The 14,685-nt window shown below is 41.5% G+C and overlaps 1 protein-coding gene across 1 annotated transcript in view; it reads right to left on the bottom strand.

Annotated features, from left to right (window-relative positions):
* Positions 1-1,356: 1,356 nt before the first annotated feature.
* The window catches only part of Kl (klotho), a gene marked incomplete at its 5' end in the record, with an annotated part of 50,303 nt that continues 36,974 nt past the window's right edge, over positions 1,357-14,685 (bottom strand). Inside the window, 4 exon segments of the mRNA XM_013515718.1 lie at positions 1,357-3,628; positions 4,159-5,260; positions 10,619-10,887; positions 11,629-12,139. Coding sequence (XP_013371172.1) covers positions 3,291-3,628; positions 4,159-5,260; positions 10,619-10,887; positions 11,629-12,139 — 2,220 coding nt within the window.

A 14,685-nucleotide genomic window follows, 5' to 3' on the forward strand; every position in this document is an offset into this window, starting at 1 on the left:
ACCTATGCTGGCAAGCTGGCCGTCTCCCACCATGTTTTGATGAAGTAAGAAAACCCTCCCCAGATGAGCACCTTGATATTGGCTTCCCACTCTAAAAAATGTGAGCTGAATAAAACTCTGTTCTCTATAAATCCCCAAGGTGTGCTATTCAAGTAGACCAAAAAAAAAACCCAGCTGAGACAGCCCCACTAGACCAGACAGATGCTTCTTGCAGCTGCTCCCTGCCTGCCTCTGAGTTCCCAGGCCTCATCTGAAAGGCACCCTCTCTCTCTTTTCACCCAGCCCCCGAAGGTCTCCTGAGACTCAAAGTTAACATCAGGCTCTCAAAATAATTGAGTTGAATCATCTTCAAATGTCATGTCCGTCTTGTCCTTTCAGCTCTTCCTGTATTTGCTTTCAGTGCCTGAAATTCTCTCTCAGCTCACCTGCATGGACTAGCCCAGGCACCTTCCCACCTTCCCACCTTCCCACTGAGCTATACCTCCAGTCCTTTTTAGTTTCTTTGTTTTTGAAACCATCTTGCTAAATGGTTTCAAACCACTTGAAACCATCTGGCCTCCAACTTCCGATCCTCTTACCTCAGCTTCCCAGTGTGCTGGGATTGCATGGTATGCCACCATCTACCTGGTGCAAGAAAATTACTTTGAAGCAAATTCATTATTTAGCAATAGTTAATAAGAAACAAGCCCAAGAAATAGGAATTATTAAATAAGTTATGGTATTTTCCAGAAAGTAGAATTCTCTACAACTATTAAAAAGCATGTTTTTGAGACTAATGATTAAAGAAATTTACATAATAATTATTAAAGCTAGGTAACTATATGTGTCTTAGTTAATTTTCCCTCCTTGCTGAGACAAAATACCCAACACCCAAAGTTAAACAGGGAAAGACTTATCTAGCTCACTGTTTGCAGAGGTTGCAGTCCATGATCGCTGGCTTCAAGGCAGGGTGGCGTACAGCAGAGGGGTAACTTCATGGTGGCAGGAGACAGCAAAAGCAACAAGAGAGCAAGAAGACTGTGTCCCTTATATTGTGTGCAGTCTACCTGCTCTAGGGCAAGTGTAGCACTCAAATCCTTAATCCCAGCATTGGACCATAAATCAGTCACAAACTCTAGATTCAACCACCTTTGAAAAGCAATTCCCCATTACTGCATGAAGCTTTAGGGGTACATCTAGACACAAACCATAACAATACGTAATATAGGGCTGGGGATTTAGCTCAGCTGCACAGCACCTGCCTGGCAAGCTCAAGGTCGTGAGTTCGGTTCCCGGTACCAGAAAAAAAACAAAAAACATAATATGGTCTCACTCTTTGTAAAAAACAATACATAGGAAACATTAATCATCACTACCTTTGGATTGTAAAATTATACTTTTTTATTTTTTTCTTTACATATAGTTTCTATTTTTTAGTTTTTTACAATTAACATATATTACTCTTACATTCAGAAAAATATATACATAAAATAAACGATTGTATTTCTAGTGTCTGATTTTAGTAATTAGTCTAGTTTTACAAAGAATACCACTAAAAGCTCATCTTTCATGGAAAAAAATCATACCACCTCTCCAGATGATATATAATACAGTACAATATTTTATCATACACTATGACCCTGTGTCAGCAAGGTTATTTATGACTATTATGATTGGCTTATCATCCCTGATACAATATTGACTTGTCTATAAAACAACTCCAGTGTAATAGAGAGACTTCCCCTGTCTAAAGATCAGCAAGACTTATTTAAAGGGCATTAAAAGAGTAGACTTCGTTAGCCCTTTCTATTGAAATCAGTGGCATGTTTCCGTGTAAAAGTTCAACTAAAAACTAGTTCAAAGCTACTTCCACATATGCAAAAGTACAGAATGAATCTCAGAGATCACAAAAGCAAGGCTTCCAGTGTTATCAGACCTGACTGCTTTCGAAAATCAGTTTTAAAACTATCAATTCAGAAAATTTATGGCATAGTCTGAAGTACAAAAAAATGGAATCACTCTTTACAGGATGAGTTATTATTTTATCCTTATTTTCTCAGGAAAGGTCATCTCATTCATTCCAAGGTCTGCTCAAAACAAAGGATGTGTAATCAAATTAATCATAATGTTGCTCATCATAAACATTTCTTCCTTCTTTTCTCTACCTCAAGCCAGTGCACTACGCTGCATTTCATAACTGCCTCATACTTCCTGAAGAACCCATCCTCTTATGAATCATGTCTTCTTTCTTCTTCTTTTCTTCTGTCTGTCTTTCTTTGTTTGGAAAACATTCAGTGAGAATCTCCTATGCACACACCCACCCCCAGGAACTAAGGTTTAGAAAGTGCTTCAAAACTTCATAGAAACAAAATAAAAACCTGCACACTTTGTTAAGTATACCATTAATCAGGTAAAATAATATTAGCAGCATTCAACAGAAATATAGCTGTTAAAAGGAACGTCCCAGCCTAGGGCCACTTTGCTGTCTCTCCTGTTTGTGTGTCCTGCCACTGTCTTCCTAGGAAACTGAGTTAGAAAGGGGCATTGCCATCAGGCACCATCCCGGCAGTTGAGACTTGGCACTTAACCTTTTATTCTAATGCTTGCAATTTGAAAATAAGGACAGATAAAAACAGAGTGGAACCTTGACTTATGAACTCCATTCATTCCCGAGGGCTGGGTGTAACTAAAGCTGCCAGTTGGAGACTCAGGCTCCTCCACACAGCCTGCCAATCTCTCCCCTGTACCCAGGCAGCTCTCAGCATCCTTGGAGAGGCACTGGCCCAGGATTTCTCAATGAGCCCCACTCGGGAAAGGATGCTGTGATGTTCCTTCCAGAGCTCTTTAATGGTTCACTCTGTCTGAGAACATCTGGAAGCACAAGCGGCCAGCACTCAGGTCCTAACTCGTGACTTTGGTCATAAGCTAAAACTAAAATTCTGGTCATAACTCAAGGTGTTCATGTGTCAGGCGGGTTGAAACTCAAGGGGCCACTGTATTCCTAATCTTGTCATTCACATTTCTGTACAAAGGTTACCATTTTTCACACTTTCCCTGCAGAAGGTTATAGAAATTTTGACACCTGTCATTTTCTTAATCAACAAAAAAGGAGAAGAAATACAGACAATATTCTCCTTTTCAGTGCTTTACAGTAAACTACACCCATTTCAAAACCTCCGCCATATGCCTCACAAAGGTTTTCCGGAGGCCAAATGTATGAAATTTAGTTTCACAACACTGAGAGGTGCACATGGTTCACAGCTGATGTGTGCACATAATGATCTCAAAACAAATGAGGGAGAACGTTCAGGCTATTTGTAACTTCTTCGGTCTTTCTTAGAGTAGTAAAATATAAGCGAAAGGGAAACAATAAAAGCAAGCAGTAGAACAGCAATGAAAACCAGTAAAGACTTTTGCGTGTGAAAAAAGCTGCATTCAGTGCACACGGTATATTCTTCTGGACAAAAGCTTCCCAGAGTTTCAGGGCCCAGGAAACCATTGTTATCGATAATTTTCCTGTAAAGTTGCATAGATGGTTTGGGCTCAAACTGGTTTGCAGCATAACGATAGAAGCCAAACTTTGGAGCTGAACGATCATTAAGTGAATAAGCAAAGTATCCACGTAGATTGATACCATCCAGTACGTAGGCTGGAAAAAAGAAAGGGCAGGAGTTACTAAAATATTTTATATACAAGACATTCCTGTACATAGCCTGGGTGCATCAGGGAAAACTTCAATACCATTTTATAAAGCTTCAGATTCAATTAGATTTAATTAGAAAAGCCTTCTTTTATGCAATGACAAATAGGCAAATATCAAGAAAAATATGGAGCTCCGTCAGACAGCTGGCTATATAATTAAACCCACTATAATGCACTTGGTTTAAGTATTTATGTACATAAAGCAGTTAAGGTGGCTGTGGATCCATCTGAGTTGGAAAACTGGAGAATCTGTACTTTGGCAGACTGCAACAGCTGCTAGGGATTTTTAGTCTTCTACTTTGCCCTAAACTCTTTCAGTCCTGAGAAGACTGGCTATCTCTTTGATTGCTTCTGAGTGGCCAGGAATGGCTAGCCTTTCCTTGAGGGTAACAGCGGTCCCTGTTGCAGGGTTTCCATCACATACCATGACCCCTGGTGACACGGCCATCGACCATTGTACTTTCGGGGACCACTTACCTTTTAGAGCTTCATTTATATAATTCTGCAGATAGTACATCCTCAACTTGTCTTGTTCCTCCTGTGGATCATCATCGATCCCGTTGGCGATTATATACATGGGGAGGTCTCCATACTTCACCCTCAGCCAGCTCAAGACTCTGCGCAGCCCCCATGGCACCACCGCCACCTGGCTGGGGGAGTTGAGCCAAGTGATGTCGGTCATTTCCTGCACTTCTAGGTAGTCGTTGTATTTTAAGGGATCTTCTTTTTCCCAGTCTACAAGGATGGTGGTGTAATGGCTTACAGCTAGAAAGTCAAAGGAGCCTTGGATTAACTTTTTTTCTTCTTCAGTGAAATAAGGGAGAAGAAAATTGCTTCTTTGGTTCAGCCAGTCCCTCATCACGTGTGGGTAATCCCCAGAGCCAAAAATGGGCTCCGCCAGCCAGCCAACGTCAAATTCCAACACTCTCTCCGCGACTTCCTTGTCTTTTTGGGAGAAAGGGCAGGCTGGTTCTATCCAATCAGCCTGCAAGGCTATGGATATTTTACCTTTCTGGCTGGGTCTAAACGTCTCATCGTACATGCGCCAAGCCAGCGCATGAGCCTTCAGAAGGTGATGCCCTGCGCGGTAGGTCAGGTTGCGCGTGTACGGCTCGTTCATCGTGATCCAGAACTTGACGAGGTGGCCCAGCTCCTCAAAGCAGAGTCTGGCGTACTCTGCAAAGGCCAGGGCTGTGCGCGGGTTCTCCCACGCACCCTGCTTGGCCAAGGGACTAGGTAGGCCTTGGTGGGGGGCCACAGGCTGCCACAGGGCCACCACGGGTGTGATGTTGGCGTGGACCAGCTCACTGACCACACAGCGGTAGTAATGCAGGACTGTGCCGTTCAGCTGGGACTGGTTCCCCAGGGGGAGGATTAAAGCCCAGTCCAGGGAGAAGTGAAAATGTGTGACGTGCATTTCCTGCAGTAGGGCGACCTGGGGCCGGATGGCAGCAAAATCAACGCAGTAGGATTTCCTCTTCTTGGCCACAACCCCGTCCACTTTAATAAGCCTCTTGCTGTGATGGACGTCCCATAGGTAAATGTTGGGGTCAGTAAACTGAGACAGAGTGGTATCTACCTACAAAGAGTAAAGGCAAGCTTCACTGCGCTGTCCTGAAAAATGCAAGTTACTGCAATCTTTGCAACAAAGCTAGCAAACATTGTGAGCAAAATTAGGCTCTTGTCTAGCTGAAAATTTAAACCAGTTTTTATAAATGTTGCTAAGGAAGAAAACCTTCCGCTTTTTTTTTTTTTTTTTTAAATGCCCATTTGTACTAACTACAGTTTTCTCCATCTCTTCAACTGTTACGTTAATATTAAAAAACAATCTGACTTTGGTCGCTTCCAGTGATAAACACTAGTGATATCTGCACACACGGGCAATCTGGATTACGCAAATGGAGTACTTTTTATATTTTTTCTTTTAATGTGAGAAATCACTAATGGCATGAGCCTTTTTAAAAAACAAAACTAGATTTGTTCAAAAAAGGACTGGGGGGGGGGGCGGGTGCTGGGGATTTAGCTCAGCGGCACAGTGCCTGCCTGGCAAGCACCAGGTCATGAGTTTGATTCCCAGTACCGGAGAAAAACAAACAAACAAACAAAAAAACAAAAAAGGAGTAGGCACAAAAGAGGTTAAAAACTGAGTAAGCTGAAGTCAAAGAGTAATTCTAACTAAACTGTGCTTCTTAAAATCACATTCTGTACTGAGATTGGCTCTAGGTGCTAAATAAACATAACTGCTCCCTTTCATTGGTGTTAGTGTCAATGATAGAATTTAACAAATTCAATCTGATGGTAGAAAGTCTGAGAGAGAATATGGGGGAAAAATCAGTATTGCCATTCTCCCAGAGGGATGTTTGTAAATATAGCTTTTCTTCAGTTTTCTGAACTACTTTTTGTCATGATATTGACATAACAGTTCTCAATCATACATGAAGGATAAGCCTCCAAAATGACAATAGGTTTATAGGAAAGGTGGGCAAATTGCTAAAGCAAATTCACAAAATCCTCCTTCCATGTCTTTTACACAAACAAGTCCACCTTGAAGTCCCACAACCTAAACCGGTGTCTCCTCCAAAATAACCTTATTAGAACAGGTGTGTTCCTCTAGCCATTTTAATCACCTGGTTTTGAAGCTCTTGCCCAGGTTTGGCCAAATTTTACTGGTGTGTTGTAAATGAACTGCTCATTCGTGGGAGGAGCAAGTGCTGTGTTTATAAGAGAAAGTAATAAAGAATGGCGTATCAGAGGGAAATGGCTTTTCTGAGCATTCTGCCTTATAGATCACCCATGCATACATTTCCCCTAATGTTGTGAGAATTCTGTCAGGGGTCTTTCCAGTGTGATATCCCCACAAATCATGTCTCTACAGCTTTGTGAGAGAATATTCACATGCTCTTTTGAACTAAAAGTGGTCAGAGCTTGAAGGAACTTTTTGGATTATTTTTACAAAGCTCTGAGTTGACTAAATTACTAACTCTCTACCAGAATCATTCCAAAACAATAGGTTTTATCCAGGCTATCTGAAAAGAAGTAGGAGAGACCAAGATATAAATTCTGAGGGAAAAATCAGTGTCTTAAAAATATGGGACATTCAGAAACGAGTGCTTAAACAAAATTCCATCTCACCTCCATTAATTTGTTGACTCAGATTTTACTGAAAACTGAAATAATAAAATTGGACCTTTGTAAAGGAATGAGCATAAAGCATGTATTTAGTATGTGATGGAAGAGACTTTCTCCTAATAGGGACCAAAGTCAAAGAAGCTCTGTGTCCTCAGCATGTAGAACATTCTGTACTTCTATTAGCTATGCACATATGCATAGCAGTGGTTATGGGAAAACAGACTGTCCAATTAGGAAACTGGATCCAAGTAAAGTGACAATCCATGTGAATGAGCCCAAGGTCAGACTTCAGACAGGTCTTATGATGAGTGAAATATTATTTTTTAGTGTTTCAAGGTAAAATGTATGCCTCAAATATTGAGAGTTTGAAATGCTAACCAGGAAGAAAAAGATGAATTTTGATGGTTTAAAAATCACTTCTCAAGAACTTTAATAGAACATTCTAGAAGTGCAGAACTCTGCCTACCAGTGAAATATACACATACACACACACACACCTCAGAATGGTGAGAACAAATATCCCTCTTCTGTGTCAATCAGGGAGTTAGCTTAGGAGGGAATCTGCCAACATAACGCAAAGCCCGAAGTGCAAACTAGAAAAAAGGAAAATGGCAATTGCAGGCAGGTCCTACCAGAGAGCTCGTGGAGAAGTTCGCAGCTACTGTGGATGAGAAGGAGACTATTTTGTGTTGGGTTCTCCAGAGAAGGAAGTGGAGAAGCTGGGACAGGTGAAGAGACAGGGATGCTGGCCATGTAATAATTGTAAAACAACTGTTTCTAGGGTGTCACAAAGGAATTCTACCCGCCTCATCTCCCTGTTTATCCACTGCCGTGCTTTTTTCTTCTGAAAAGTTTCTCTTCTGGCTTAAGGACATGTGATATGCCTTTAACACCTTCTCAGCGCCTACTATTCCCCAAAGCAAAGTTGCAGCTCTTGCATGGGGAACAGGGCAGGAGTAAAATGCTGTCCCACTCACCCGTCCTCCCTGTGCCCCCACACTCCACACACTGCTGGCTGAAGACTTCCCCGCATGCCCAGGGCTGACTTGGGAATTACCTGCCAGACTTGGGCTGTGACTGGAGATCAGGAAGAGCTTGAGCCCTTCAGTGACAAGGCACCAAGCCTATAGGGAGTGGGAAGAGGTATAGAGGTAGAACAAGAACCAGGCTATATGGAATCCACCCCTAGCACCAATAACAGGAGGCGGTAGACGCTGTGAGAGGCGTCTTCCTTCCTTCATCTTTCTATCCTTGTCTCTCACCAGCTCTATATCTAGTACAGTTAGAAACAATGGAACAGAGAAAGTCATTCTCTCCCCCCCCACACACCTATTTAATTTTAAACAGAACCCTATGGCCGTTCCTCCTTCCATGTCCTAAGAGAGATTAAAAAATAAAGTAACAAGAACTTAGGAGATGGCTGAGGTACTAGGTGAGAGCACACGTTGGATCTCCTAGCCTGGCCTTCGGATGCCTTCACCCCACTCCAGACTCATTAAGAGTTCATAAATCTGCATGTAATTAAGACAGGAGTGAATTCTGGGACAGTTATGTGTGTTGAGGGTCCCTACGATGACTCAGTACCCCGTGGATCACTCCTTCAGTCACACCTAGAGATTCATGGAGAAGTACCTGGGCTACCATGCATACGTTTTAAATCCCAGAACCTTATTTATTGGAGTCTGGCCACTGCTGTGTGCTATGATCTGTGCAGTGCTTTTCCTGTCACCCCAACACCATTTTTCTGTGCCATGTCTTTGTTAGTGTGCCCTTGCCCTGAGCACACCTTCCCATGATCATCAATAAACATAACTGCTTTCCATTTGCCACTGGGTGTATGCTTTTCAATTCTTTATTCATCACACACAAGAGTCTGGGTTATGCTTGCCCATCGTGCAGTGACATATCCTTCACCTCAGAGCCTTCACCTTGAGCTCCTCTGTGGATCCCACATTAATAAGAGAAATTAGGACAAGGAAGTTCCAAATAGCACTGGTCTGAGAAAGGTGAGAGAAGTAACAGAGATGAAAATATCAACCCACTGGCCCCCACATGAACAAGATGGAGCTAACAAGGCTATCTAGTGCATTAAGATATCCTCACTGTGTTAGTTTTCTATCACTATAGCAAATACCTGAGATACTCAACATATAAAGAAAAAAGTTTTATTTTAGTTCAGATTTGGAGATTCTAATCCATGACCAACTGAGGTCTTTGCTTTGAGGCCTTGTGGTGAGAGAGAACATCATGGCAAGCAGTGTGTGGTGGAACAAAACTGCTCCCCTCCTCATCAGGGAACAAAAAAAGGATGAGGGGGATGCTGGGGATTTAGCTCAGCAGCACAGCGCCTGTCTGGCAAGCATGAGGTCGTGAGTTCGATTCCCAGTACCAGAAAAAATACCAAAAAAAAAAAAAAAAGGACCAGGGGTAAGGAGCTGGGAGCCCACTATTTCCGTCCAGGGCACACCTCAAATGATCTGAAGACCAGGTCCACCTCAGCCCCACCTCAGAGGCTCTGCTTCCCAACAGTGCCAAGCATAGACATGGGCTTTTAGGGGAATTTCTAGATCCAACTACAGCACCAAATCAACATTCCTCAGATGCCTTCTAAAGGTAAGGAAGGATGCAAATCACCACTGATATGAACTACATGATCTGAAAAAGACCTAATAATCATCTAAACCAACAAATAATGTATTAAGGATAATGTTGGTTTATTTTCTTATAAAAAATGATTTCAAGTTGATATTTACAAAAAAATAACGATTCATCCCAACAAGTATGCCTGTCCTCAGATCCAAGCATTCTTCCAAATATTCCTTTTGAAGATGGGAATTATGAGACTAATCAACGGGCTATAAGAATCCAACATGTTAAATCTTACTACTAGACTACGGATGCTGAACTTTGCCTCTGTCTCAATTGCTACTGTATTCAACAGCACTCACCTCCCCACCCTGTTCACTTACTGCCTGCCAGGATGCTTCCTTCACTCCATCACTTTGTTACTTTATCTGCATATCTACCATCTCCTCTCAACAGATGCCTTTGCTCCAGGCAGGGGTCATGTTAGTCATGGTGCTGCATCCCCTACCTGCACTGCCCTTAACCAAGGGATCCTAGTAAACCACATTGGGATTTATGCACACTAGGCATACAGTAAGTGCTTACTGAAGTATGTAGTCAACCCCTAAAAAATGAGCCCTTATAAAACTAGGGAAATTTAAAAGAATACTGAGGGCTTACTACATAACAGATGCTCAATACATATTGATTAATCATTTTGAAGTACTTCCATACCAGTTCAGTGACTATAGCTAAAAAGCACATTCCTAGCAAAGAATCACTGGAGCTTTCTTGAGATTTCCTGGAAGTCTAGGGTCCTCCACTATGCTTTAGGAGGGCTTTGCCTATGTTCCAGCCTCATGCTAAGTTTCATGTTATACCTTTTTTGATGAAAAACACAGCTGCTTTAAGAAGGATTGAAAACCACAATATTAAGAGTGTTCTTATCTTTTAACTGCATTGTCTGATCTTAAATATTCATGTTTTTATACATTTTTGTATAAAGCATTCTTAATATTGCCAATTTCTTTCCCTTTGGATTTAATTCAGAGTACAAGAGGAAGACTGGGTGATTTTTGGAGAGAAAGAGCAGCCTTGCCAGTTGTGTACTCTGTGTGCTCAAGGAGCTCTGTGTGTGGCCCAGAGAGGGACAGTGTGCCGTGACAAGAGCCTAATGAGGAAGCTCTACTTACTAGCAATAGGGCTTGGTGACACTGCTGATTGGTTTTGTCAGCTGACTTACTTGAACGTAGTTGTCAACAACTCCCCAAGCAAAGTCACAGGGAAATGTCCCTTCTAGGGGTTGGTTTTCAGGTAAAGGAGGGAAGCCATTGTTCTCTATCAGCTTTTGGTAGAACAAGGCTGAAGACTTTGGCAACAACTTCTTCTCCTGGCTCAAAAAGTCCACGTAGAAGAGCCCACGTCGGATGCTGTAGCCTCTGTGCCACTCGAAACCATCCATGAGGGACCATGCTGTGTACCCAATGACGTCAACTCCATCCAGCCTGATGGCTGCAAAGAAAAGAGACGACAGGAGCGGCATGACCCTATCCTGGCTACTCACCTCATGCATGATTCAAGAGCATCTGAGGGTAGCATGTATAACTCTTCCTGTGGGACAGAGACATTGATTCTTCTTATTGATAAAAGGCTCTAACCACATCTCTGCAAATAAGTACCTTCACAAATAAGCTTATTTCCAATAGGATTTTATTTGGATTTTTGAGATGTGATATATTTTTCCCCAGTGGGCTTCTACAGGTCTAGGAAGGTGTCTCGTTCTACTTTTCATCCTAAACACCTAGAATTATGCCTGATGCAATAAATGAATAAAGTATTTTAAAATATGAGCTATTATTTTCTCCAGATAGTGTAGGTAGTCCTTTTTTTTTAAAAAAAGTGCTTCATTCACACAAAGCAATAAGAACTTTAAAACATGTACTGAGAGATAGCTATCCTTAGATTTCTATTACATTTAATATAATCAAAAAATCTGGATTAGTATCTCTGCAAGTCAAGTGACTTCAAACATTAATCCAGTTTCTTTTTACAAGTGAGTTTTAAAAATTAACTTGGGCTCCTCAAAGCCCCAAATGAGAAAGGAGCTACATAAGTACATTCATACCATTGCCAAACTGAATTTCTACATTGTGTTTAAAAATATAAATTCACATAGTACAATGTAAATAAGCTTAAAGATTGTTTTTCCAATGGATTTTGGCAGGGAATGAGAATTTTACTCAAAAATCTTACCTTTCAAGGTTTCCATTATGAACTTTTTCAGGTAATACATATATTTGGCATCATCTCTCTTAGTGGTCCCTGAGACAAACCAGCCATTTTCCACAATAAATATTTGAGGATGATTATATTCCAGGTCAATCCAGGAGAGGAGTTGCCGCAGGCTGGGAGATTCTAGTTGGTGAAACTTCATGTGGGGCTCCAATAGTTGAAAACTCAACGTTGGTCCAAAGGACAGTGAAAAAAAGTCAGCTGTCCCCTTGATAAACTTTTTCTCAGACTCAGTAAAATCAGGCAGAAGAGATGAAAGGTTACTCTTCATGCTATTGGGATAATCACCATCAATAAATATGGGTTTGGCAAACCAGCCTAGGACAAAGTCAAGAGATTTTTGACATTCTTTGATATTGTGGTCAGTCATTCTTCGAGGATTGATCCAGTGGGAACCTAGGGCAATGGACACCTGGCCTCCCTGAGTTGGACGGAAGGAAGTATTGTAGAGATGCCAGATTTGGGCGTGAGCCTATGAAAAGAAAAACCATAGTGAATTTCTGATTGTCAGGAAGGTGCAAAACATATTCACTTCCTCTACTCTGGTTGTATCTGTTTTCCATCAAGCTTAACAAAACAACTAACCCCACAATATAAAAATCTACTGGAATCAATAAATTATTTCAGTGGTAGGTCACTCCACAGTGAGTTGCTACTTTGATCAGAGTTATTTCCTTGGTTTTCAGCAGCCAGTGGAAAATATCGCTTTATTGTGTTGAATGGATGGATATTATTATTCATATTGTGAAAGGTTAATGAAATAAAAACTTTTATAATAAATTACTACTTAATTAACTTTGGATTATGTCTTTCTTAATTAATGGGTAATGTGAGAAACACAACTCTCACATCTGTGATCACATCAGGAATTTCTAAATAGGATTATATGTTTTATCCTAAGAGACTGGGAGTTTCCAAATTGCCTCAAGTTGTTGGAATCACTTTAATTTCTTATTAATCTCTCATAGCCAAAACTCTAACATGTGTCCTCCCAGTCACTGTTCTACCCTGTGAATCAGCAGAATAAATTAAAGGATGAACTCCAATATCTAACATTGGCCCATCTTGCAGAACTCTGAGGCAGTGCTGGATTCCTCTCCAGGATGCCAGTTTCAAGCCAAAAGCAAAGAACAACTAAATACAGCTGTGAGGGGGTGGACTGTCCACAGTTAGTACTGAGCCAGGAGTTTCCTAGCAATGAAAAGGGCTTTGCTATAAAAGTAACTTTATATTCCTATAAATCACACTGATTTCTGTTATGTTTTCACTTGTTTCCTTTATATTTACAAATAGTGGAGCCTATTTCGATTTTTTCTCTTTCCTACTTGAATTAACTTTCTATTTTCCTTTGAATTCTCTGATTTGTTCTCACTTTTCCCTATAAATGCAAGTGCTATTTATCAGCCTTCTAGTCCCCTGACATATATTGTACTGTGAAAACTCTACTTCTGTGTGATTCTGTGTATTCTCCAAAATGATCATGCCAATTCTCATTCTACTCCCTGAGCCTGAAGAAGCTCTTTTGTTCAGTGTGCCAAATATCTTCCTCATCTGTCCTAAATATTCCTCTCCCAGTTCAGTTCAGTGCAGGTGTCCAAGGATGGCCTCATGAGCGTTCTGAGGCATCCAGCTAAACATTTTAATAAAAGAAGATTGTTGATGTCTTTTATTTTTAGTTACTTTGTCATATCTGTTATGTTTCACTTCACGGAACGTATTATTTTTCATGACCTGGGGCAGCTCTCTATATGCTAAGAAGGAAATGGACAATAAAATGTGGATCAGAACAACAGCAGTTTTTGACTATGTGATCCAAGAAAACTGGGACTTAATCATGCTGCGCTTCTCCTAGCTCCCACCCTTTTCTGTACACAGGAAACTTTATGACATAATTTAACAGATGAACAGAAAGCCAGGGAGTAGTCTAGACTGCTAAACAGAAATCCACGTCTTGGGACATAGGATCAGCAGACATCTCTAGTTCATCCCAGTTTGAGAATTCCAGTTATCCTAAATCTGATAGGCTCCATCCACAGAACAAGTGCTGAACTGGCAAGAGTGAGGACATTCCCAGAACCTCCTAGGCTGGGTCAATTTCACCATCATGCAATAGAATTGTTCACAATCACAGATACTTCTAACCCTGAATTTGACATGGCTCAGAGGACATTAGCAAGGAGCCACTGACAAGGGTACATGTGATTGTTGGTGTCAGATAAAGTTCCTTCTCTATCACATTTTAATTACATACTTTTGGTCATATTACTGAACCTGGGCAGATTAATGCAACTTTCTTATACCTCTCATAGGGCCTCATTAAATTAGATAATTTATGTAAAACTACTAACGTAGGGTTTGCCACAGTAGGGTCTCTATGAATGCTTATTCCTTCTCACCATAAAGGATGAGCAGACCAAAAAGGAAGAACATTACAGGTCAAGGAAACATCACCTGCTATGGAATCTGGCCCATAGCAGTGATGGAATACTATGATAAAACTGAAGTTTGGATCACAACCCCTATGTGTACCAGTGTAAGCCTCTGTTACTTCTCTGTAGAAATGCAAATAACACCTATTCTCTCACAAGGACATTGTGAAGATTACATAATATGATGAAAACAAAAGTGTCCATTATGTAATCAGTTGCAGGGGATATTGATGCACTGGAAAGCACCTTTAATTCTATGTGTCATGGAGCGCCAGTCTTCCGGCTGGCTCACTCCCTGCCTCGTAGGCGCCCGGAGGGAGGGCTGCTGGCACAGGGGGAGCCACGCGGCAGCGAGCGCTGTTGCGCACTGGCCCTCAGTCCGGCCACCGCCTCTCAATTGAGAACTACCACCACACAGAGAAACAATGACACAATTGGCCCACCATGCACCAGCTGCAGATGCCCACCCACAGACGTGTGTGAACCATTCAAACATGGGGAAACCCCTGGGAATACATGCCATACAACGGGCCATTGAGAACCAGAAAGGTCCAGAGTCAGTGGAGGAGCAGCTGCTGAACAAGGACTC

Source organism: Chinchilla lanigera, unplaced genomic scaffold (assembly GCF_000276665.1).
Source record: "Chinchilla lanigera isolate Chin_1 unplaced genomic scaffold, ChiLan1.0 scaffold00030, whole genome shotgun sequence".
In the NCBI taxonomy this organism is placed as follows: Eukaryota; Metazoa; Chordata; class Mammalia; order Rodentia; family Chinchillidae; genus Chinchilla; species Chinchilla lanigera.